Source organism: Orcinus orca, chromosome 8, assembly GCF_937001465.1.
Source record: "Orcinus orca chromosome 8, mOrcOrc1.1, whole genome shotgun sequence".
In the NCBI taxonomy this organism is placed as follows: domain Eukaryota; kingdom Metazoa; phylum Chordata; class Mammalia; order Artiodactyla; family Delphinidae; genus Orcinus; species Orcinus orca.
Genome location: NC_064566.1, coordinates 38,951,838 through 38,977,385, shown reverse-complemented (window position 1 = coordinate 38,977,385; position 25,548 = coordinate 38,951,838). Strand labels below are relative to the sequence as shown.

At 45.2% G+C, this 25,548-nt stretch overlaps 1 protein-coding gene across 8 annotated transcripts in view; it reads right to left on the bottom strand.

Moving 5' to 3' along the window:
• PLEKHA7 (pleckstrin homology domain containing A7) overlaps positions 1-25,548 on the bottom strand; it is a 210,450-nt gene that overhangs the window by 87,555 nt on the left and 97,347 nt on the right. The window contains exon 1 of one of the 8 annotated variants that reach the window (XM_049714300.1): positions 6,371-6,757. The exons of 6 other annotated variants lie outside the window; for them this stretch is intronic. Coding sequence is in view for 1 of the 2 variants with exons in the window: in XM_049714296.1 (XP_049570253.1) it covers positions 1,144-1,211 (68 nt within the window). In the remaining variant the exon portion in view is untranslated. Of the gene's footprint in view, positions 1-1,143; positions 1,227-6,370; positions 6,758-25,548 lie in introns of those variants that run through there. One more of the 8 variants, XM_049714296.1, reaches the window with a different exon arrangement.

Genomic DNA, 25,548 nt, shown 5'->3' with positions numbered 1-25,548 from the left:
TTGACCCTCCCAAGTACCCACTGAGGTAGGCAGCACAGATATTTTTATTCCTATATTATGCAAAAATAAATGAAGATGTGGGTCACGGGATGTTATTGGAAGACTAAATTTAAAAAAAGGACTCAATACATTGAGAAAAGAGATGAATCAAAGCAATGCCTCCTGGGGGACTTCCCTGGTGGTCCAGTGGCTAAGACTTCGAGCTCCCAATGCAGAGGGGCCCAGGTTCGATCTATGGTCAGGGAACTAGATCCCACATGACACAACTAAGAGTTTGCATGCTGCAACTAAAGATCCCACGTGCCGCAACGAAGATCCCACGTACAGCAATGAAGACCCGATGCAGCCGAATAAATAATTAAATAAAATTTTTAAAAAGTAGTAATGCCTCCTGAATACTGAGGCCTTAAAATTCGATGGTTTCTGATCAAACTCGCCCAGCTTGCTAATGGCAGAGCTTCTGGTTCAGCACTTTTTGGCAAAGGAAGAAGAGTTAGGTCCTTGGACTATTTCATTCAATCTGCCTAAACACCCAGCAGGGCAGGCTGTGTTTCGTTACATCAAGCCACAGGTGAGGAAAGGCCCAGAAAGGGGAAATGACATGCCCACAACAGTCAACTCCTGTGCTCCTGCACCCACCACCTTTCTGATCTCTTTCTACCACTCCAGGCTCACCTTCACCAAATGGAGGTTGCCTATGGAACGCTAGATTCCCCCACCCATTGGGAGATTGCAAAGTCCTCTGACTTTTCCTGCTGTCCTTAACTCCTCAGCCCAAAAGCCCCCAGCCTGCCCCATTTCCTGACTTTTGATTTTCTAAAACCCATGAAGAATCTCATGTCCTATGACCCTATCTTAAGATGAAGTTAGCAGGCACAGACAAATCCCCTGAAATACCTGTTCTTAAACCTGAATTGCCACCTTGCTCCCTGACAGTGATGTAGGTGACCCGGCCGGGAGCCAGGTGGCTGGTTTCAGTGGAGCACAGAAACTCTCTCTCCTCCATACAAGGGCTTCTGTTGCATTTCAGACTACTGAGACAGTAACTCGGCAAATGAGGTAGAGCAGAACCTAGCCTTTATTTTCAGATCCCACTCTTCCTCCCAGGAGCAGCCCTCCAGGTTGGAGGGCAGCCAGTCTCACCTGTGAGAGGACCAGGGAGCACGGGTGGGAGATGGCAGGGAAGGACAAGCCCCATAAAGGCGGGCCATGGGTAACCATCCACGTAAACAAGCACGTCTTCACAAGCCCTGGGCTGGAAGGACTTGGGTTAGGCCCTCAAGAAGTATGACAGCCAACACAGGAGACTTGGTAAGAGAACAGAGTGAGGGCCAGGGAGAACCGGAGACTGATTTGAGCTCACTAGAAGGAAGAACCCACCTACAGCCACAGACAGGGCTAGTCAAAATGTAAATGAGTCCTACAGTTTCCTGCAACATTTTTGCAAGATTAATTCTTCCATTAATACAGATTTTGACTATAACGTGAACAGTGACTCTGGTTGGTTAAACATAAAGGTTCCAATTTACTTAGCACAGCCACTGTTTCTGGCATGGCAAGAAGTTCTGGAGTTATGTGAATGGTGCTCAAGAGTGGAGGTCGGAGCAGCCTGGTAAATCTGCTTTTCTGACAGTGGTGGTATTGGTATGCTGAGAGCGTGACAGATCTGCTCTGCCAGCACGAGTTCTTATCTGGCCCCTGCTGTAAAGAGCAGGAGAGACAACTTAAAATGTAAGGAAAGCATCCGGCCTTGAAGCCCACGGGGGGACTCTATCAAGGCTCTCCTCATTGGTATGCTTGGCGGCACCTGCCACTCTGGACCTTCTGGCTCCTCAATACAGCTCTCAGAATGCTGTGAACGAGTCACCCTACAGACATCAAGCCACAGTCAGCACTGCCTCCAGACTTGTTACGGCACTTACTATCTTTGTGCTGAATCCCAGTGTCTCCAGAAAGCCAAGGTTCCAGGTAACCTACTAATCCTCCCAGTTAGGTCCCCGAATTAATAACCCAAAAACACAAGAAATTGCCTCCCCGCCTTCAGCTCCCATGTGGGCTGCAGAGTAAAGAGATAGCGGCCAATAGTCGAAATGGCATCTCTACATTCCCCCAACACTTCTTAAGAAACTTTTGTTTTATTTTACTTAACACTTTTACAAAATTGCTCATTTAGTAAAAAGTGTCACCGCTATTCGTGTGGCATTCCTAAGGGGGCTGAGGACGTTACTGAAGTGGTCTTTGGAGCTTGCACTATTTGAAAATGTCAAGCAGCTCGCTGCACACTGGCATGACTCTGACAGGTCCTCCTTCCAGAAGCATGGGAATCAGACCTTGGCGAGACAACATATGGTCCCCATCCTCTCTCCCGGTGAGTGCCATCAACACAGTATTAACCAGCCTCCTTCAATATCCACCCTCGGCAACAAGTCAGCCCAGAGTCCTGGGTTCAAACCAGAACAAGCCACCTCAGGTCTCTGAGCCTCATTTCATCCATTTGCAAATAGGAAATAATAATAATATCCTTCCAAACGGTTGTTGTGAGGATATATGAAAGGGCATCACACAACGCCTAGCATACAGAAGGTACTCAATTCATGTTTGTTGAACCTGGCTGTGTCTTTTTTGTTTGTTTGTTTTTTGGTTGTGTTTGGTCTTCGTTGCTGCATACAGGCTTTCTCTAGTTGCAGTGAGCGGGGGCTACTCTTCGTTGCGGTACGCGGGCTCTAGGTGCGCAGGCTTCAGTAGTTGTGGCTCGAGGGCTCTAGGGCGCAGGCTCAGTAGTTGTGGCACACGGGCTTAGCTGATCCGTGGCATGTAGGATCTTCCCGGACCAGGGATCGAACCCGTGTCCCCTGCATTGGCAGGCGGATTCTTAACCACTGCGCCACCAGGGAAGTCCCCTGGCTGTGTCTCGACAATGGCAATGACTAACAGGCATCTAAATTTTAACAGGGCAAAAATAGAATGAATCTCCTCCCCTCACTCCCACCAAATCCAATACTCCTCCTCCAGGTTTCCCTATGTCCGTTATCAGCATCGCTATCCAACAACCTAGGAGTCATCCTCCACTCCTTTACCTTAACCGCTACACATCATATGTTCACAAGTCCTGTTGCCTCCATCTAAAAAACATACTCTGAACTCATACGCTTCTTTTCATGTCTACAGCCAGCACACTAGTCATCGCAACAGCCACCTAACTGCTCTCCTGCTTCCACCCTGGCCTCTGTACCACCCACCCTACTCATCAAAAGCCTGACGGATCTTTTAAAATGTCAGTTAGATCACACACCCTCCTCCTTTCAACCCTACAACAGCTCCACATCACACATAGAGTAAAATTCAAGCTCCTTACCTTGGCTTACAAGATCCTAGATGATCTGACCCCTGCCTAGCTCCGTCCTCTTCTTGCACCACTCTCCTCCATCCCCATCCTGCTCTGGCCACATCGGTCTCCTTTCTGCTCCCTGAATACCAAGCTCTCTCTTACTTAACAACCTTTGTACTGGATGCTCTTCCCCTTACTTTCTAACTGGTTCCTTGTCATTCAGACCTCAGCAGAATTATCATCTCAGAGCCCTTCCCAACCACCCACTGAAGTAGGCTCCCAGTCACTTCATATCACATCACCCTATTTTAATTGTTACTGTTATTTTTCTTACTTATGTCTGTGTTTGCTGATCATCAGTAACCCAAACTAACAGTGTATTCCAGGAGAGCAAGGACCTTGCCTGTCTTTTTACTGCTATTATCAGCTTGTAACAGAGTCTGGCTCTGTGATATGTGCTGAATGAATGAATGAGAAATAATGATGAAGGAGACTCCTACTTTAAAGCGAGGCCATGCCTCCAAATAGGCTAGCTAACCCTACTGAAGTCTGGACTTGGGTCACAGACAGACAAAAACAAGGGTCATAAGCCATCAAAAGGCAGTGGCTTCTGCTCTTACCACCTGAGGAAGGAAGCATCAGACACCAACATAGTACGAATGCTTAATCCTTGGCTCTCTCCCAACTGTGTTACAATATAATTTGGAGAAATTAACCCTCCCCTGCAACTCCCCTCCCCCTCACTGCTGCAAAGGAGAGGTAGTACACTTGGCAGAGAGAATCAAAGAATGGAATGCAAACACCCTAGAGGCAATTACTGAGTGATTAAAAACACACAGGAGGATAATACAAACATCACCTGTATCTCCTTTTTGTGAACTTGGAGCGTATTTGGTGTGAAACCTACAATTTGGTGACTGGCTATATGCTCTCACATTGCTCTCTACTGTTTCATGTGTGTTTGCTCTCCTCCCCCTCTCCCCCTACCTCCAGTAAGATCCTAAGGTCCCACAGGGCTGGGGGCAGTCATTCACTGATTTCTCATGTATCTCCTGCAGCACAGAACAGCAATACCATGGAGCAGGCACTTGAAGTCCTTTATCTGAACAGCCTGAGCACAAACACACGCCACCTTCAGGGAGAGGCTGTGCAGAACCGCTCTCATTTTCTGGTTTCAGCAGCCCAAGTATCACACATGCCCCAGAGAGAGTTGGGGAGGCAGAGGCCCCCAGGCCCTGATAAAGGATCCTACACCCAGGCTAGGAGACTCCATCAGCCCTGGGGAGCACGGTGCAGACCAAGGAAGGGCCTTCCCCACTTCCACACTGTCCACAGTTGACTCACTCAACTAGGCAAAGACACTGAAATGCAGCCAAACCTCAGACCCACCACCCAGAGGGGCAGTCAGTACCTGTTCTCCTTGCCCAAAGGTGCCAAAAGGGGATGAGCCTGGCACAGACAGAGCTGGGCTCAAGGGAGTCACAGAATTAACTGAGTTAACTGGAGGCTCTCACATCTTGCAAGAGGGAGGTCTCTCCTTTCCAAACACTGAATTTAACAGACCGAAATCTTCCATCATGATCTGAAAAGATCTATGTTTCATTAGGCTCTCCACTCAGTGGCCAGCTCATTTCATAAATTACCTCTTCTGACCCAGTAACCCACACTGCAAGCCTCTCTTCTCCCCAAGCCCCAACATGGGGCTCCAATACTTAGGATTGATGGTTAATAGGAAGTTTTAATTGTGGCTCCACAGGACTTCAATAACCATGAAAAGACTAAAGCCAAACTCCTGACTGAATGAGGAAATCAAACCCAGATAGCCTCCCCTCCCCTAACTCTTTTTTTAAAGGAAGTTGGCAGAGAAGCAATGTAATAGGAGCTGAGGTACCAGCTCTGTTACTACCAACTAGTTTCACACCCCTGAGCAAATACACAACCTCTCTGGCCCTTAGTTTCCTCGTCTGTCCAATGAGGGGCTTAGACTCTCCATCAAGGCCACACGCAGGCTTCAAAGCATGAAGCCCAGGCTATTCAGTCATACAGGCTGCATGCAGTTCAAACCCCAGCTCTGCCGCACGCTGGCGGTACCCGACCTTGAAAGAGTTAATGACCTTTCTGAGTGTTGGTTTCCTTATCTGTAAAAAGAGGAGACAATTCCAACCCTGCAAGATTGTTATAAAGAGTACCGATAATGTGCCTGGCCTATGGCAGACACTCAACCTTCAGTGTCTGTTATATTTTTCTTTTGCTAGCTCTAAAACTCCACTCTAATAGAGTTGTTTTGTCTTTTTCTATGTTGCAAACTCCCATATTATTAGCCTGGCTCAAGAACACATTTTCTTCCCTTTGAGTTAAGGCAAAACACCCAGCCTCTTGTTTAAACTTAGAACTCGCCTGCCAGGCAAAGTAGTTTCAGATCAATAAGCACCTTCCTTCAGCCACGCTTCTGTCCCTCACTGGGTCGAGCCCCATGGTTCAGAAAGTGCAGCCCAAGAAAAAACAGCCTTCCCAGCAGGCTGTGCTGAGCCAGGGACACACACTCTACAGAAGTTTTAAAACTTCATGGTAACATTTTCGACCTCAGAGAACATCCAGGTTAATGCTTCTCTTTAATGCTCTTCAATAAGTCAGGTTCCTCAAGTGTAAAATGAGAAGGCTAGACCAGGTGATGTTCTAGGGATCTTCCAGCTGTAACATCTTGAGACACTGAGGTTCATCTCAGACTACTGCTGGAGCCACAGACTGAAATGTAACAACACTGCACATAATTGAAAACACAAAGGAAGGAGGCAGAACAGCTGTCCTCCCCAGTCTCGCTTGCCAACAGAATATCCTTTGTAATGACATCGGGGAGGTGTAGTTAATGATACTTTTGTCCTGTTTATTCCCAATTAAATTGGGCTCTTCTTTTTTTTAAACTGCAGACGCTCCCAACCAACCCATCGAAAACTCCCTTTCTTTGTCATTACTTGACTTTCATGAATCAGAATACATCACGGCAAACTGAATCCCAGTAACAGTAACCAGTATAGGACTAACCTGCTCTCCAGCTCTGTTCTCGCTGGGAAAGGCGGCAGACACACTCACTCTCTCCTCGAGCTCCATGCTGTGTCTTCCCAGCCCGGGCCTTATGAAAACCCCAGTTCAGGTCAGACTGGGAGGGAGGGTCCGGCCACCTGCAGAGGTGAAGCAGAGGCTCCCAGCCCGCCTGTTCTCTTTCAATTTCGGTTCTGGAGCAGCTGCCTCCCAAGGTGTTACAAATCCAGCAGCCACTTGCTCCTACTCATTCATTCTCCTTTCTCCTCATCCACCCCTACGCAAAACCTGGCAACTATGCAGGAACACAGTTCCAGCTGTGAGTCACCGCCACGCTGTGGCCAAGTGGAGCACCGGCTGGAGGTAAACACTGAGGCAGGCACTTTGTGTCTCCAGGCCCCAATTCTTCTGTTCTTTGAGACCATGGGGTTGGCTGCCCCTCTTGTAGCAGAATATAAAAAAACACCTCCACTTGTGAGCCCAGGAGTCAGAATGAATTGCTCACTCAGTTCTGCTCTGCCACACTGTGGCTGAAATCAGCCCCAAAGCAGAGAGTCTTTGGTGGAGAAATGAAAGCTCCTCTATCACTATCTCTCATGGTCATGGCCAGGAAGAGGCTGAGCGGTTACAAGCCATCATACTCACTCCCAAATCTATGATTCTTTCATCACTGCTTGGGATGGCTACCAAGAAGGGCAGGGGGTTAGAAAGGCAAACTAAGGTATCAAAGTGTCTTTATCTCCACAGCCTCAGAGCAACACTGTGGCTCTTCACTGCATCTATGTAGGTCTACAAGTCATGATGCAGGTGACAAGGACTTCTTTTTTCACAGCTATGTTCCAATGCCTACATATGCCTGGCACATAGTAGGTGCTCAATAAATATTTGCTGAATAAAAAAAAACAAAAAACATAAAACAAAACAACGGGGTTTTGTTCTGAGTCTACTTGGAATGACAGCTTTACTAAAACCTGTATCCATTAACATCATTTTTTCCCTTTTAGAAATTTCCATATCCTTCACAACTCCCACCCCTGCCTGTAGGGAGTATTCTATAAATCTTTAAATGCAGAGATGATTTATTGTGAAACTAAGGAATTTCAAGTATTAGGGCCCCTCACTTTCACAAGGCCCTAGAAAGGGGTCTAGCAACGTGTGTACATGCTTTCTACAATTGTATATATTTTAAAGAAGACCTCCCAAATTTTGTAAACATCAAGCCCCACAAAACAGATCTGCCACTGTAGAATGAAAGAATGAAGGACTCGACAAGCCATCCTGACTATCATCCTAACAAGGGCATTTGAATTGACAAAACTTGTTTCAGGGCTTCCCTGGTGGCGCAGTGGTTGAGAGTCCGCCTGCCGATGCAGGGGACACGGGTTCGAGCCCTGGTCCGGGAGGATCCCACATGCCGCGGAGCGGCTGGGCCCGTGGGCCATGGCCGCTGAGCCTGCGCGTCCGGAGCCTGTGCTCCGCAACGGGAGAGGCCACAACAGTGAGAGGCCCGCGTATCGCAAAAAAAAAAAAAAACTTGTTTCAACCACAGAGAAGTTAGTCTCTCAACTACAGATACACCCTAGTCGATCAACTGTTTGTAACTGTTTGTAAAGTCAACTGTTTGTAAAGGCTGGAGTAGGTTTAAGAGCACAAACTCCATTCATTCAACATTTATTTAGCGCTACTATGTGTTCTGCGCTGAGTGTTTTGGCCTAAAACAGTGATTAGAACGTAATTATTCCCACTGAACTGGAGCTTACAATCCAAAAGAATAGACTGATATGGTCATAAATAGATACAGTAAGTATTTTATAATATTAAACATAAATAATATAAATATATATAACTGCAGATCAGAGTGAGTACCACAGTGTAAAAGTACAGCAAGGCCCACCAACTTGCTATGTGTCAATCTGCTGGGTACAACGACCCTAGAAGGTAAATCGTTTTATCCCCATTTTGCAAACAGGAATATTGAAGCCCAAAGGGGTCAAGTGCCACCCCAAGGTCACATAACCAGTAGGTGACAAAGTCAGACTTCAAGCCCATATCTGCCTGACTCCAAAGTATGGGCCTGTTCTTAGCAGCTACACTTCAGTCAATGGCCAGTTGCTCCACAGAACCTCCAAAATGTCTGGGGAGACACGCTGGCAGCAGAGGTACAGGAAGCACCAGCAGAGGCTGGCCAACTTCCAAAGCCCACATTCCTGAGAGTGGAGAAACGGGAAGTGCTGTGAGCTTATTCACCAGGTATATAGCTATAACCTTTTTTCACCAGGCAACACCCTGGCAGGGATCAGTGACAGCTAGCTGGGAGCCCAAAGAGGCCACATGAGAGGCTCCCACCCTGTAGTCCTGCCTCCAAACTCCTGCGTCCTTACTGCCAGATTGATCATGCTGGAGCACCGCTCTCGTTCCATTATCTCCTGGCACACACCCTCCGTGGCTCCTCACTGCCAAAGCCTCCCTCTCTCTCACCACTTCCCTAGACCCTCAGCTCCTACCAAATTTAAGCGTTTATCGGTACCCAAATCACCCGGTCTATCCCACCCCTGGGCTTTGTCTCCTGCAGTCTTCTTCCCTAACGAATTCTACCCAATCTTCAAGGCCTCTTCTCTTCCCAGTAGTCCTTCCTGATCACTCCAGACCACTCTGCCTTCTTCCTTCCTTGTACTCTCAGCACTGAAGGCTTACACTCTTTATACGGCAATTATGCTTCCCAACAACTCTTTTCATTTTACCCTACAAAAATTAAGTACAGTCGTCCCTTGGCATCTGTGGGGGATTGGTTCTAGGACCCTCCCCAATTCCAAAATCCACAGATGATCGGGTCCCTTATACAAAATGGCATAGCACAGTGAGCCCTCCTTATCTGTGGGTTCTGCATTTGCGGATACAGAGGGTCAACTGTATTCCATGTTACAGACAGGTATAAACTAAAAAGCAGAAGGTCCCTTTTTTGCCTCGAATTCAGTGTCAATCTCAGAGGCAACACCTTTACCAGTTTCTTGTGTATTCTTTGTTTTTCGCCTTTATGAAATTTTTATGCATTTAAAATTTATATACACATTTTTTTAGAAAAAAATTTACATAAACAGAATAAAACTGTACACATTTTTCTTTAACTTGCTCTTTACTTTACGTATCTTCGATTCCTCCATATCCACCTGCAAGGATGAACATAAGCGGCCCCCTCCACACACAGCTCCGCTAGGACCGCCCCCCCCACACCAAACCAGACCAACCCACAGAGAGATGACCCAGGAGCCCATCCCATATGCCAATCTGCCCCAACATATATAAGAGGTTTCAAATTGATTACCTGCAAACTAATTTGCCCCCAGAATTCATTTTATTTGAACCACACAGATTTTTAAAATTGAGCCCAAGTTTAACAACAGGAAATTTTCATACAAAAACCCAGCTCATCTTGGAAAACCAAACACTGTGGCAACAGCGGGCCCCCATGAGAGGTGGGAGGGCCCTTCTAGTTCACTGCAGTCCCCACTACTCCCTACTGCTTCCTGATGTTGAGGGTGTACACCTAGTGCTATTTGTCATCACACCTTTATTTCTAATTTCCCTACAGGACAGAAATTTCTTCATACCCATATCTCAACCAGAATTAGGGAAACAAAAGATAAACAGAGAGGACAGAGTATTCCTAAAACAAATTGGAGAGCATACACACAGTCTGGTTTTTTGTTATCTGCTAAGCCTCTACAGACATTTGAGTTTGCAACACCTATCTTGTACCAACACCATTGATTCTAGAGAAGCTCCTCCTTTTACGAAGGAGATCTGTTTTAAAGAATAGAGATTTCTTACATAAGAGTAAGAATGGAAAGATGATGGCAAAAATAGGCCAAAAAATTTCCCTCTCACAAAAAAACTTCAAAGAATCTTCCCAACAATAATGGCAAGTGGACTCGCCTTTAGCCTTCCCCGACTGGTCTGCTGAAAAGGTGAACCCCATGACAGCCAGCAGACTGTTTCTTGCAAGAGTGAAAAATCCAGAGAGGCACTGCTAACAGTCTGACCCTAAAGAATGCAAAAGAAGAGTGGTGTCAGTGGCTGCAGCTCCTTATAGACACCCACAGGGGCCACTGAAGGCAAGCGGGGCCTCCTGCAACAGAACAGCATCTGGCCAGGTTCTGTCTGGAGCAAGATCACAGACCTACCCCAAGCTGAAAAATGCAGTCTCCTGTGGTGTTTAGAGCACAGGTACTGGAGTCCAGCCCACACAGCCGCCTATTTCACAGATAAGGAAACTGCTCCAGAAAGCAACTTCGAAACACTGCCACCATCTTTTAAAAATAATTGCTTCTGGGTTGGGGGGAGGAAAGAAATAGGTGAGGGAGATTAAGAAGTACAAATTTCCACTTGCAAAATGAATGAGTCATGGGTATGAAATGTACAGCGTGGGGAATACAGTCAATAACTAAGCAATTCCTTTATATGGTGACATATCGTAATTACACTTATCATGTTGATCATTTTGAAATGTACAGAAAAAAATAACTATGTTGTGTAACAGGAACTAACGTAGCATTGTAGGTCAATTATACTTCAAAAACAAACAAAAGCAAATATACAAACAAACCTACAGAGAAAGAGATCAGATTTGTGGTTACCAGAGGCGGGGGTGGGAGTGGTAACAGTAGGGTGAGTGAGTTGGGGGAGGGGGAATTGGATGAAGGTAGTCAAAAGTTACTATGAACTTCAGTTATAATATAAATAAGTACTACAGACGTAACGTACAACGTGATAAATATAACTAGCACCGCTATATGTCATATATGAAACTTGTTAAGAGAGTAAATCCTAAGAGTTCTCATTACAAAAAATTGTTTTCTATTTCTCTAATTTGTATCTAGAAGAGATGATGAATGTTCACTAAACTTATTGTGATAATCATTTCATGATGTATGTAAGTCAAATCACTATGCTGCACACCTTAAAATTATAGAGTTATATGTCAATTATATCTCAATACAACTGGAATATAAATAAATAAAAACTATTGCTTCTGCTAGGAATACACTCAGGAGGAATCTTAACAGGCCCGCAATTACTAGATGATCAGACCTGAATGATACTGCATTACTTGCTCCCAATAATGATACATAAGTATATTCGTTCACTCACGCAACCAATATTTAAGAGCCAACTAGATGCCAATCCTGCAGAGTCTCATACTACATGAGTAATCGAGAAGAGGGAGGGGGTGTGTCACAGCTCAGACTCTATGTCCTGTCAAAGGTGAACAGAAGGACAGTGTTTTTCAGATTTTCAGATTCATGAATGATTGTCTTCTTAGTCAAGAGCTGTAAATTCTCAATCAGTTTATTAAGGCAACTTGAGCCCTTTTATCACCAAGGGTAACCCCTGCTTTCCAGAAATCACTGTATTAAGAATTTTAGAGCTGAAAATGACCCAGAGTTCACTCACCTCATCCAGTCTCTTTGTTTTACACATGAGGAAATTGAGGTCAGGGAAGGTTAGAGAATTGCTCAAGGTCCTAGCTATTACTAACCATAAATTAACACTAGGTTCCTGAAAACAAGGATTATGGAAAGAAAAAAAAAAAAAAACCAAAAAACATCATCACCACACTGTTTTAAAATTTATTTCCTGCCTTAAAAAAAATCCATCTTCCAGTGACTAATTTCTGCTAACAAACATGAAAAATATATTTTAGAGAGCTGGGAATCCTCGTGTCCAGTCAAAAGACCTTGCACAGAAATCCAGTGCCGTTGGTCTGGATTTAAGTGGCACATAAAACACATGCAGGGAGAGATGGTCATGTGAAGCCAGAGGCCAAGAGTGAAGCAATGTGTCTACAAGCCAAGAAATGCCAAGAACTGCCAGCAACCACCAGAAGCAAAGAGAGAGGCATGGAATGGATTCTCCCTCAGAGCCTCCAAAAGGAGCCAAGGCTGCAGATGCTGTGATTCCAGACTTCTGGCCTCCAGAACTGTAAGAGGATAACTTTCTGTTGTTTTAAGCCACCAGGTTTATAGTAACTTGTTACGGTAGCTCTAGGAAATAATACAGAACTTGTATTAGTTTAGTGACTTACCACAAACCCAATTAGTATGGAAAAGCTGTCACAAAGCCACTAAGACCTTGGGACTCACTCAATAGTAGTACAGAGACTAAGACAAGGGAGGTAAAAAATGTTCTATTTTTGAGGGCTTCCCTGGTGGCGCAGTGGCTGAGAGTCTGCCTGCCGATGCAGGGGACGCAGGTTCGTGCCCCGGTCCGGGAAGATCCCACATGCCGCGGAGCGGCTGGGCCCGTGAGCCATGGCTGCTGAGCCTGCGCGTCCGGAGCCTGTGCTCCGCAACGGGAGAGGCCACAATAGTGAGAGGCCCACGTACTGCAAAAAAAAAAAAAAAGTTCTATTTTTAACTGATCCAAATATTGTGTTCACTTCTGGTAACCACACCTACAGGCCAGAGTGGAAAGCTGGAGCAGGTCCAGGAGAGAGAAGCCAGGGCTGTGAAGGGTCAAAGCCACATCACTGAAGGAACTGGAGTTTTATGGCCTGGGAAGACTCAGGGCACACGACCGTTGTCATTGCCTCTGAAAGGCTATCATGAGGAAGAGTAATTTGATTTGTTCCCTGAGGTCCAAGATGGTAGAACTAGGATCAGTGGGTGGAGTCACTGGGAGGCATATTTTTCAAGGAATCAAGTGTCAACAATGTCACAGTCAGAGCGGCCTCTGAACATCAGACTGGCTGGCTGTCTCCTGTGGGTGGATGTTTTCGAGCCCAGAGGCCAAAAAACCCATTGGGCAACATGTTGCTAAGGAAAGAACGTAACCCCCAAGCCTGCAATCTGCCAAGAGGACCGTATGTTCCTCTCTAGCTCTGTGAATCCATTAATTCATGAAACACACCATTTAGCCATTATGTGAGTCAAGAGACTTCTGAAATACACGGGTAGGAGGACGAGATTCTGAGCATGAGGAGATACTTTGGTGGGAAAACAAAGAAACAAGGGCCTGTACGGAGCTATGGCTGAGAACCTATGCCCAACTCCCAGGAACCTGGCCACAGGAGCAGGTGGTCACAGTTCTGCAGTGGAGGCTGGGTTAGGTTCCTTAGCCCCTTCTCACAGGAAGCTTACACTGAGATTGACAATACCTCTGTCAAGCTTTTTCTTTCAGATCCACAGCTTGCATAGTTCAGTGCAGCCAGTATCCATTAACAAACCACTGGGGTCCGTCACCTTTTCCTGAATACCTACCACTGTGAGTAACTGCCTGAGATGCTTGCATGTATTACCTCTAATGGTCATTTCAACACTGCAAGGTATTATCATCTCAGGCTGAGGTTAAGAGGGGTTAAGTCATTTGTCCAAGGCCACACATTTCAGGATTTAGGATTCCCGCTGGAATCCAGGTCCAGAAGCCAAACTCTTTTCCTGCATCATGATGATGTCTTCTCTGCCTCCTACTTCAGGCATTTAATTTGTTCAAGGTAAACAACAATACCACGCAAGGGGGAAGCAAGCAGGTAGCTTTCCCTCTCTGGGCCTCAGGCCTCTCGTCTGTAAAATGGGAAAAGGTTGGAAATGATGAGGAGAAGAAGCCCTTCCAGCTCTTGACACCTGATGCAGCTCGACTAGATTCCTTTACCCCATGTCCCCTTCCAGGCTGCGAAAGTGGTGACAGGCAAGGCGGTTAATCTCTGGTACTCACAACAAGGGGGACATGGCTAGCAATGTTGTTTTGCATGCTGCCTGGAGGCCAGGGCAGTGATGGAAGGAGGAAACCAAGAACAGGCCCATAGTCAGCTGTATGAGCTCATGCGCAGGTGTGCAGTGAAGAATGGCCCACATAAATCTTGACATTTAGCACTTCATTACATAAACCAGGGCTGTTCTGTAAAGAGTATCAGCACACAGATCTGAGGGCTACCTGTGCCAGGACCCAGGGGATGTCCATGAGGAATTAAAGCCCAGGGTCTTTGCTTGGAAGTTGTTGGTGCGGGGGTGAGAGGTAAAGTAGTCCAGCCACATTCCAGGGGGAGGGGCCTCCTGCAGCTGCTCTGCACAGCACAGCCTCCGTGGATGCGGTCCTGAATCAGGTTAGGACGCCCGTCCACCCTCCACAGCTGCTTCCTTACATGCCCGCTCAGGACAGCCTCAGGCCACCTATTTCTCAACTGTCCCTCTGGAGTCTTCTAGCAGTGGTATTAACAGAGCCAAGGAACTCCGGACACCTAATCACACAGCGTGACTGGCCAAGCATCCCTCCATGACCCAGGGAGGGGGGACCATACCAACTTCAGTGCTGGAGTGGAGGCCAGGGGGAAGGATTTCAGACATCCGGTCAGGGAGGGGCTCTCTCTGCCTATCTCACTTCTAGAAACCCGCCTCCCAAACCCATTTCCTTCTCAATTTCCTAGTGATGCCCATTCAGGAAGGGAGTGGAGCCTCAGGTCGAGGAGCATAGCAGGAAGAAGGCACCTAACCCACAGGACCCCGAGTACTCAGACTTTCCAGTAAGCACACCACGGAGCCCAGACAGAATATCCTGACAGGCCTTTCTGGTTCTGTTCTACTGTTTATTTATTGCTTTTCTTTCTTTCTTTCTTTTTTTTTTTTGGTGGGGGGAGGGGGCAGGGGCAAAGCAGGCCTGAGAGGGGAGAGGGCAGGGGAGAGACATCCAAGTCAGTGGAAGACTGTGGATTTGGAGTCAGAACTGGGTTCCAGTTCCAGTCCCACACTGCCAGTGTAGGTTCTGTGAAAGATTTTCTAAATGGTGTCTGGCATCAGGAGGTGAACAATAGGGTAGCTGATCTTATCGAGGTCCCCTCTGCCTAAAGAAAACCTACTAGCTCTCCACATCCCTAAACAGAGGGCCCACCATGCCGAAGGGCCAGATTTCTGCAGATAGCCAAAAAAGTGTGCGGAGGGGAGGGGGGTGGGAGAGGGTTGTAGATAAAGAACCACATAAGATGAGAGAGATCCGTAACAGTGACTGCAGCAAGTATATCATATATCATATCATCTGTTCCAGGCGCTCTGCAGGTATTCTATGTCTCACGCGTTATTACAATCCTAGGAGGCAGGTATTATTATCTGCATTTTATAGATGTGGAAACCGAGGATGAGAGAAATTAAGGGGTTTGTGTAAGATTACACAGTTAGGTAGGGGCAGAGCCAGGATTCAAACCTAGGTCCTCTGACTCCAACTCTGGAGAGGTGGATGATGAGGGGTCCACCCTCTGAAATGGACCCTGGAGTGAAAGGACGGACTATTCCCCACGAAGGCAACATGGCAAAACTGGCTCCTTATATTTCCGAGGGAAGAAGAAAACTTTGGTATAGGGTAAGAGCTCACTAGAAGTCAATCTTACTAGAATCTTCACACTCTGAAAATCAATCACCAGCCCTCCACATCCCGGTCTGAAGTCCCAACCCCCTGGTGTGGGTACTGGCTGAAGGCCTGAAGGTTAGAGCCCAGAACTTGTTATCTTTAACCTGGAATGACTCCTACATTTGAAGGAGGTAATGTAAAGGAGATGGGGGTGCAAAGCCTCTTGGACCCCTTACCATCCAGCTCTCTAAGCACCCCTACTTTGGAGACAGCTGCACATCACTGACTCTGAATCACACATTTAAACTGTGTTTTTCCAGATTCAGACTCAATTCCCCAACGTCAAACTATGTCAGCAGGCAGGGATGCAGACATCAGAGAAAGAGCTCAGTGAATCATTTTCTCTGCTAGTGATGGTATCTGATGCATGTTAAACGTCTCCCTGCAGTTCCTCAAGTGTCTATTAATCAGTGAACCAAGAACACAGAAGGCACCAAGGAAAAATCTGCCACTGCAGGGAAAAAAGCAAATCATGAGAAGCCGCCTTACTGACGCACAAAGACTCCTAAACCCAAGGTGAGGCAGTGATAGTAACAGCCCAGTCATTGAGACGCTTGGACCAACTGGCCACAAAGAAAGACATCAAAGAGCCCTTCAAAGCAAAGGGGCAAAATCCACTTCTCCCCAGCCTCATCTGGACACTAGCTGGGCCAAGGGAGAGAATCTGCCAAAACTGATAAAAAGAGAAACTTGGAAATGTCATTTGCTCTTGCAGAGCTTCAGGTTCCTCTTCCCTGTAGACCCTGGAATACTATCTGTCCTCCCCAGCACACAAGATTAAACAAGATACATGATGGTCCCTAAAGTTCTGCCATCCACCTGCCCCTTCTCATGTTAAGTATCCTCCCTGGAAAGCCCCTTAGCTGCCATGGGTATGACTCCTGAAGCTGTACCTCTAGTGCTGTCCACCCTCTTGTGTCCTGGATCGCTAGATCCAACTGCTTACACTTCTACCAACATGTAAATCAAACATAAAATCAACATATTCCACAAAGGAACTCTTCCCACCCTATTTCTCCTCTTTTATTCCCCATGTTGGTGAAACCACCATTTCATGGTTTTTAACCAGGGGCATATGGAAAAATTACAGTGACATTTTTGTTGCCACAACAACTAGGGAGCATTTAGTGGGCAGAGAACCCAGGATGCTGAATGATACTGTCCTGCACAATGAAAATCTGTCCCTCCCGAAATGCCAAAAGCAACACCATTTAGAAATGCTGAAAGTCATCCTACAGCTTTCCCTCATTCCCTCTCAGTCAGAAACTTGTCAAGTTCACTTCCTGTTTCACCAATCCAGTCCATCTTCTCCATCCCCATGGCCATTCTCACTGGGATGACTGCAGTGGCCTCTAAGGTCATTATCCTATCTCTGTACTCACCCACTTATTCCCAATTAACTTTCAATAATCCTCCACACAGCTACCAGTTATATTTCTAAACCTACAATTGTGTCACTCCTTGTCTTAAGATAATCTATCAGCTCCCCCCACCTCTGGATAAATACCACCCTTTATCTGTTCCCTGCCTCACCATTCACTGCTCACTAGGCTCCAGTGGTGCCTCCGTGTCTTTGCACATACTGTTCCTTCTTCTTGAAGGCTGTCTCCCTGTCTCTCTGGCTAACTATACCCATCCTTCAAGACTCAGTGCAAGGGTCACCTCCACCTAGAAGCCTTCCCTGACACCAAGCAGAGTTAAGTGCCTGCTGGTGCACACTGGAATCACACATTTCCATCTTTTTTTTTTTTTTTTGGCTGTGCCGCACAGCTTGCGTGATCTTAGTTCCCCAACTAGGGATTGAACTCAGGCCACGGCAGTGAAAGTGCCGAGTCTTAACCACTGGAATGCCAGGGAAGTCCCCTCCGTCTTATTCTGATTGTTGTTCTCGCCCTGCCTCTCCGTCGACTCTGATTCTCCAGCATAGAGCCTAGTGTACAATATGAGCTTAATGAATTAGAATTTACAGCTTCTACAGCACCTACAGCTGACAGAGCATCATCTCAAGCAATACAATGACCTGGAGAGGGAGTTACTGTCGATGCTACAGTTTTCTGGAAGAGGAAACCAAAGTTAAGCTCTTGCCCAGGTTCACAGGGCTAGCTAAGAGGTGGAGCTAAGACTTGAACCAGGTTCTCTGATGGCAAATTCTTTGCTCTTTGTCACAACACCACTCTACGTGACAGGTTATAGAAGAGCTGTCCAGTTGGGGGTGGGAGGTGTCACAAGCCTGTCTTCTTCACACCTGCAGACAGAACTCCGGAAAATCCATCCATATTACCCAACCCCCCAACATCATTCTTCCCTACCTCCCCTTCCTACACCCCAATCACACAGTGCAGAAACCCCAAAGCCAGTAAAAGAGCCTGGTTTTACTGTCAGAAACAGCCACACTCCGCCTGCATGCAGCCTGATGGCTCCAGTGTGCCGGCTGGGTGCAGGGCGGGGAGGACCCGTGGTAAATGGCAGCATTTAAAGTTGCCAGGCATTAAGCACAAGCCTGTTCAATGGGCTGTCCATGGAGAAGGTGTGTCAGGCAAGACTTCTGAGTGCCTGGAGCGGGGCAGGAGGGCTGGGACAGGGAGGAAGCCTCCCAAGCTGTTCTGCTGCGCCACGTGAAAGGCTGGTAGCTCCTGATTACTTTCTGAGAGTTTTCATGAGCACCTCACATATGCCATTTTGCTTCAGGAGCACAAAGTAGTTAGAAATGGGCTTTCAGACTTTACGACTCTAACCATGGCTACAAGCAGAGCTCATTCCCTCACATGCGCGCATGCATGCACGCATGCACACAGCTGGCTCAAATTCAAATTTAAGGCGATTAAGGAACTGTGCAGTTTGGTTCTGCAGGCCTCTCAGGGGGCAGGGAAAATGATAAATGCTCATTTCAGGGCTCTGGATGGCAATCACTACCCACTTTCAGCAATGTCATTCAGACATCACCATGACAACCACCAAAAGGCTTCCTTCCTCTGTGGCAAAGACAACAGAAATTTTTTTTTTTTTTTTTTTGCGGTACGCGGGCCTCTCACTGTTGTGGCCTCTCCCGTTGCGGAGCACAGGCTCCGGACGCACAGGCTCAGCGGCCATGGCTCACAGACCCAGCCGCTCCATGGCATGTGGGATCTTCCCGGACCGGGGCACAAACCCGTGTCCCCTGCATCGGCAGGCAGACTCTCAACCACTGCGCCACCAGGGAAGCCCGACAACAGAAATTTTAATTGAGCCCATTCTTTTTTTTCTTCTGACCAATGGACAAAAAACATCAACAAAATGTTACCCAGAAATACATGACCAAGAACACTTTCCGAATTCAAAATTCCTTCTGCTTTCCAGAGTCACATGATCTCCATCCCCAAAGCTGCCCTCCTGCCCTCTCAACAACTCACATTTTATAATCTCATAAATTCCAAGTTGTCTAGATCTTTTATCAAACATTATAAAACTAGGTAAACATTCCAATTTAATTTTCTGACTATGACTGCAAACAGTATTTTTGTCACTTTTATTTCAGTCATAAAATTCAAAAGGTCTAGCACATTCTCATGAAGTACGTCCAATAAACTCTGAAACAACCCGAGATTACACAAGTGTTCAGTGGCCTTTCGGCAGGAGCAGATGTAGATGTGAACTAGCTTGGTTCCCCTGGGTGACCTTGGGTTAGTTACTTAACTTCTCTGATATTTAGTTTCCTCACCTGGAGGATAGAATAATGCCTACTCTGGAGCTTTGTGAGAAGTCATGAAGACGGTAACACGCCAGCACTTTGCTTGGTACACATTGAGTTAGCAACAAGTGGCAGCAAGTGTTATCCTTCTTCTGCCTTCTTCTGCCCTGAAAGAATTAAGAAGGCCCTGTCCGCTCTTCCTAGGAGATGTCACGGGCTTGTCTTGTCTCCTCCCCCTTCTCACAGTCCTAAATCCAAGCTTGCGTCTTATCTCACCTCTTCACTGACTTCCTTGCTTCTAGACTCTGCTCTCTCTTGGCCTCATGGCCATCCAACCAATATCCTTTGGTCTGTGAATCTCTGATAGGACTTTCATGGAGAAAATATGGGTTTACTGAAAAACATGTTAAAAGGCCTAAGTGAAAAGAGAGCTGGAGAACCCCAATGTCATAACGATGTTGCTTCTTCCCTAAATTAATCTATAAATTCAATGTGAAACCAATCAAGATCTCACAGGGTTTTTCATGGATCTTCACAAACCGATCTTAAAATCTAAGTGAAAGAGTAAAAGGACAAGAGTAGCCAAGAACATTTCATTAGCACAGAAACTTCTACTGGACAGGTTAATCTAGAGTAAACAATTTTTTGTTTCAATGGGTTTTATTTTGGAGAAATGTGTTCAATATAGACTAAAATTTAGCACAAAAATAGGTAGGTGGGGGAGAAAATATTTTACTAATACTGACAGGGGGCCTCTGGAGGTGGAGAAAACTGGGTTACTTTCTCTGCCAACCCAGTGTAGGAATCAGGTGAGGGAAAGGGGAGGCAAAGAAGAAAAGTGGATTAGGAAAGAGGTAATGATCTTCATTAAAGGCTTAATGTGTCTCAGGCACTGTGCTATGCATTTTCCATATGATTTTCATTTAATACAGGCATACCTCGTTTTATTTCACTTCACAAATATTGCATCTCTTTACAAATAGAAGGTTTGTGGCAAACCTGCATTGAACAAGTCTATCAGAACCATTTCTCCAACAGCGTTATTTTTAAATTAAGGTATGTACATGGTTTAAGACATAATGCTATCGCACACTTAATTGACTACAGTACACTGTAAACATAACTTTTATATGCACTGGCAAGCCAAAAAACTCGTAAGATTCTCTTTATCACAATATTCGCTTTATTGCAGTGATCTGAAATTGAACCCGCAGTATCTCCAAGGTGTGCCTCCATCTGCCATGAGCATGGAAGGTAGGTAGCATTATTTCTATTAACGATTAGGAAAAGCTTAAAAAGGATAAGTGATTTGCCCAAAGGCAAAGAGCTGTTGTAAGTGGTAGAGTGAGGACCCAAACCTTGCTCTCTGGGATTTCTCTTTCTACCATACTTGTGAGCTATTCCAGGCCTGCTCTTAAAGGTCCCAGGTGTCTGCAGGAAAAGAGAGAGCCCGGGTGCCAGGGAGTGTGCCGAAAAGTGCTGGCAGGTTCACTGGGTAAGGTGGGGGTCAGGTACCTAGCAGACCTGCTCCCCCTACCCTTACTCCTCACACCCCTTTTACCTGGAAGGCACCTGGACCTTACTTTCAGACAAACACACGTGCTGCACACAAGTAAACAAGAAGACCTCAGGGCCCAAAGCTTGCCACTTCTAGCCTGAGAAATCCAGGTCATGTTCCAAGTTGCCTACTTAATGTGTAATGGGAAAAGAACTCTCCATTTAAGCCTCTCACGGGTTGTAAATCCTCAGCTTTACTCTGATTGCTTGACAGCAAATTCTGCCCTCAAACATACAGTTGGATCTCAATACATTTCACTTCAGTGATCCACAAATCCTGTTAAAAAACAAAACAGAACATACGCATGGTCTTATTAGCTCAGGTAGAAAGGAGGGGGCTACAGTGAATTCCCCTTCTGTGAAGGCCTTGTAACTTTCATGAGGTATTTTACTGGGTTACGAGTAGACTATGAAATGCTGGCATCAGCAATGGAACAAATTACCTAAGGGCCCAGACCCCACTACATTTCTTCCTTTTACTCACATTCAATTTGACCATCCATCACCACCACCCCTCCCCCCTCCCCCCAATTATCTTTCCCTTGTAAGGAAAGTTGTGCACAAAACTGTATACAGCACTGTGATCATTAACAACTTGGTGGTCCTTGGACAGGCACAAAGAGCAAGTGAGAAATGAGAGGGTGAAAGGCAGGAGGCTTTGAGGAGTGACTGGATCCTGATACCAGCTCAATTCAGGAACACACACTTGTGGTACCTCTCACTTTTTTTTCCCCAAAAATATTTTTTCTAGGACAAAAATAATCAAACTAGTTCAAGTGGCACAACATGTAGAAGTCATGATGTTCTTTTTGCATAACCCAATGGAATACATATTTCATGACATACTTTATTTTGGTTTCCTACTTATAAAAAGTAATACATACGCCTTACAGACTTCCCTGGTGGCACAGTGGTTAAGAATCCACCTTCCAATGCAGGGGACACGAGTTTGAGCCCTGGTCTGGGAAGATCCCACATGCCGCGGAGCAACTAAACCCGTGAGTCACAACTACTGAGCCTGCACTCTAGAGCCTGCGAGCCACAACTACTGAGTCCGCGTGCCACAACTACTGAAGCCCGCATGCCTAGAGCCCATGCTCCGCAACGAGAAGCCACCGCAATGAGAAGCCCGTGCACCGCAACTAAGAGTAGCCTTGCGCACAGCAGTGAAGACACAATACAGCCAAAAATAAATAAATAAATTTAATTTTTTAAAAAAAGTAATACATACGCCTTAGAGAAAAACTGAAAAACCCAGAAAAGTAGACAGCTGAGAAAAAAACCACCTCTAGGGTCCACCAACCAGACAATCAACTGGGAACTAAATATTTAAGTTTGAGCTAAATTCCACCATTAGCAATTTGTTTCTTTGGGTAAGAACTGTCCTTCCCAGCTTTTCTTCTTTTTTTCTTTTTGGTTTGGTAACAACTTAGTGAGACATAATTCACATGTCAAACAATTCATCCATTTAAAGTGTACAATGCAATGGCTTTTAGTATAGTCTCGGTTGTGTAACCATAAGCCCACTCAATTTTAGAACTTTTTCATCACTCTAAAAAAAAAACCCCATACCCTTTAGCTGTCATCCCTCCCAGCCCTAGAAAGTAGATTAGGCAACCACTAAACTCCTTTCTACCTCTACAGATTTTCCTATTCTGGACATTTCATATAAATGAAATAATACACTATGTTATCTTTTGTGACTGGTTTCTTTCATTTAGCATAATGTTTTCAAGGTTCATCCTTATAGCATATATCAGTACTTCACTCCTTTTCTTTCCTTCACTGCCAAATAAGATTCCATTGCATGGATATACCAGATTTAATTTATCCATTCATTGATTGGTGGACATTTGGGTTATTTCCACTTTGGGGATATTAATAATATTGCTTCTATGATCATTCACATATGAGTCTTTATACAGATATATATGCTTTCATTTCTCTTGGGTATATACCTAGGAGTAGAGTTCATGAGTCATATGTGGCTCTATGTTCAAACTTTTGAGGACCTGCAAAGTGGTTTTCAAAGTGGTTGCACATTCTCACCAGCAGTGTATTGGTGTTCCAATATCTCCACATCTTTACCAGCACTTTTAAAATATCTGTCCTTATACTACAAAGCTACAGTAATCCAGACAGTATGGTACTGGCACAAAAATAGAAATGTAGATCAATGGAACAGGATAGAAAGCCCAGAGATAAACCCACGCACATATGGTCACCTTATCTTTGATAAAGCAGGCAAGAATATACACTGGAGAAAAGACAGCCTCTTCAGTAAGTGGTGCTGGGAAAACGGGACAGCTACATGTAAAAGAATGAAATTAGAACACTCCCTAACACCATACACAAAAATAAACTCAAAATGGATTAAAGACCTAAATGTAAGGCCAGACACTATCGAACTCTTAGAGGAAAACATAGGCAGAACACTCTATGACATAAATCACAGCAAGATCCTTTTTGAACCACCTCCTAGAGTAAGGGAAATAAAAACAAAAATAAACAAATTGGACCTAATGAAACTTAAAAGCTTTTGCACAGCAAAGGAAACCATAAACAAGACGAAAAGACAACCCTCAGAATGGGGGAAAATATTTGCAAGCGAAGCAACTTTCAAAGGATTAATCTCCAAAATTTACAAGCAGCTCATGCAGCTCAATATCAAAAAAAAAAACAAAACCAAACAACCCAATCCAAAATGGGGGGAAGACCTAAATAGACATTTCTCTAAAGAACACATACAGATTGCCAACAAACACATGAAAAGATGCTCAACATCACTAATCATTAGAGAAATGCAAATCAAAACCACAATGAGGTGTTGATTAATCATAGCAATATAGTTATGTGTTAGATCCAAAAAAAAAAAAAAAAAAAAAACCACAATGAGGCATCACCTCACACTAGTCAGAATAGCCATCATCAAAATATCTAGAAACATGGGGCTTCCCTGGTGGCGCAGTGGTTGGGAGTCCGCCTGCCGATGCAGGGGACGCAGGTTCGTACCCTGGTCCGGGAGGATCCCACGTGCCGTGGAGCGGCTGGGCCCGTGATCCATGGTCGCTGGGCCTGCACGTTCGGAGCCTGTGCTCCGCAGTGGGAGGGGCCGCAGCGGTGAGAGGCCCACGTACCGCAAAAAAAAAAAAATCTAGAAACAATAAATGCTGGAGAGGGTGTGGAGAAAAGGGAACCCCCCCTGCACCGTTGGTGGAAATGTAAATTGATACGGCCACTATGGAGAACAGTATGGAAGTTCCTTAAAAAACTACAAACAGAAATACCATATGACCCAGCAATCCCATTGCTGAGCATATACCCTGAGAAAACCATAATTCAAAAAGATACGTGTACCGCAATGTTCACTGCAGCACTATTTACAATAGCCAGGACATGGAAGCACCCTAAGTGTCCACTGACAGATGAATGGATAAAGAAGATGTGGCACATATATATACAATGGAATATTACTCAGCCATAAAAAGAAACAAAATTGAGTTATTTGTAGTGAGGTGGATGGACCTAGAGTCTGTCATAGAGAGTGAAGTAAGTCAGAAAGAGAAAAACAAATACCGTATGCTAACGCATATATACGGAATCTAAAACAACAGTACTGATGAACCTAGTGGCAGGGCAGGAATAATGATGCAGACATAGAGAATGGATTTGAGGACACAGGGGGAAGGGGAAGCTGGGATGAAGTGAGAGAATAGCACTGACAGACGTACACTACCAAATGTAAAATGGATGGCTAGTGGAAGCTGCTGCATAGCACAGGGAGATAAGCTTGGTGCTTTATGATGACCTAGAGGGGTGGGATAGGGAGGGTGGGAGGGAGGCTCAAGAGGGAGGGGATATGGGGATATTTGTATACATACAGCTGATTCACTTTGTTGTACAGCAGAAACTAACACAACATTGTAAACCAATTATACTCCAATAAAGATGTGGAAAAAAAAAAAGAACTACCATATGATCCAGCAATCCCACTTCTGGGTATACATCCAAAGGAAATGAAATCTGGATCTTGCATAGATATGTATACTCCCATGTTCACTGCAGCATTATTCAAAATAGCCAAGATATGGAAATATGGAACAACTTAAGTGTCCATCAACTGATGAATGGATAAAGGAAATGAGGTTTTATATACATGTGAATATTATTCAGCCTTGAAAAGAAAGCAATCCTGCTATTTGCAACAACATGGATGAACCTGGAGGACATTATATGCTAAGTTAAATAAGCCAGACACAGAAAGACAAATACTGCATGATTTCACTTATGTGGAATCTACACGAGTCAAACTCATAAAAGAAGAGAGTAGAATGATGGTTGCCAGGGGCAGGGGATGGGGAAAATGAGGAGATGTTAGCCAAAGAGTACAAAGTTTCAATTATACAGTGTGAATAAGATCTGGATATCTAATATACAACATGGTGACTGTAGTTAATAATACTGTATTGTATACTTGAAATTTGCTGAAAACAGATCTTAAGTATCCTTACCACAAAAAAACAAAAAAGGTAACTATGTTAGGTGATGTGTGGCCATCATTTCA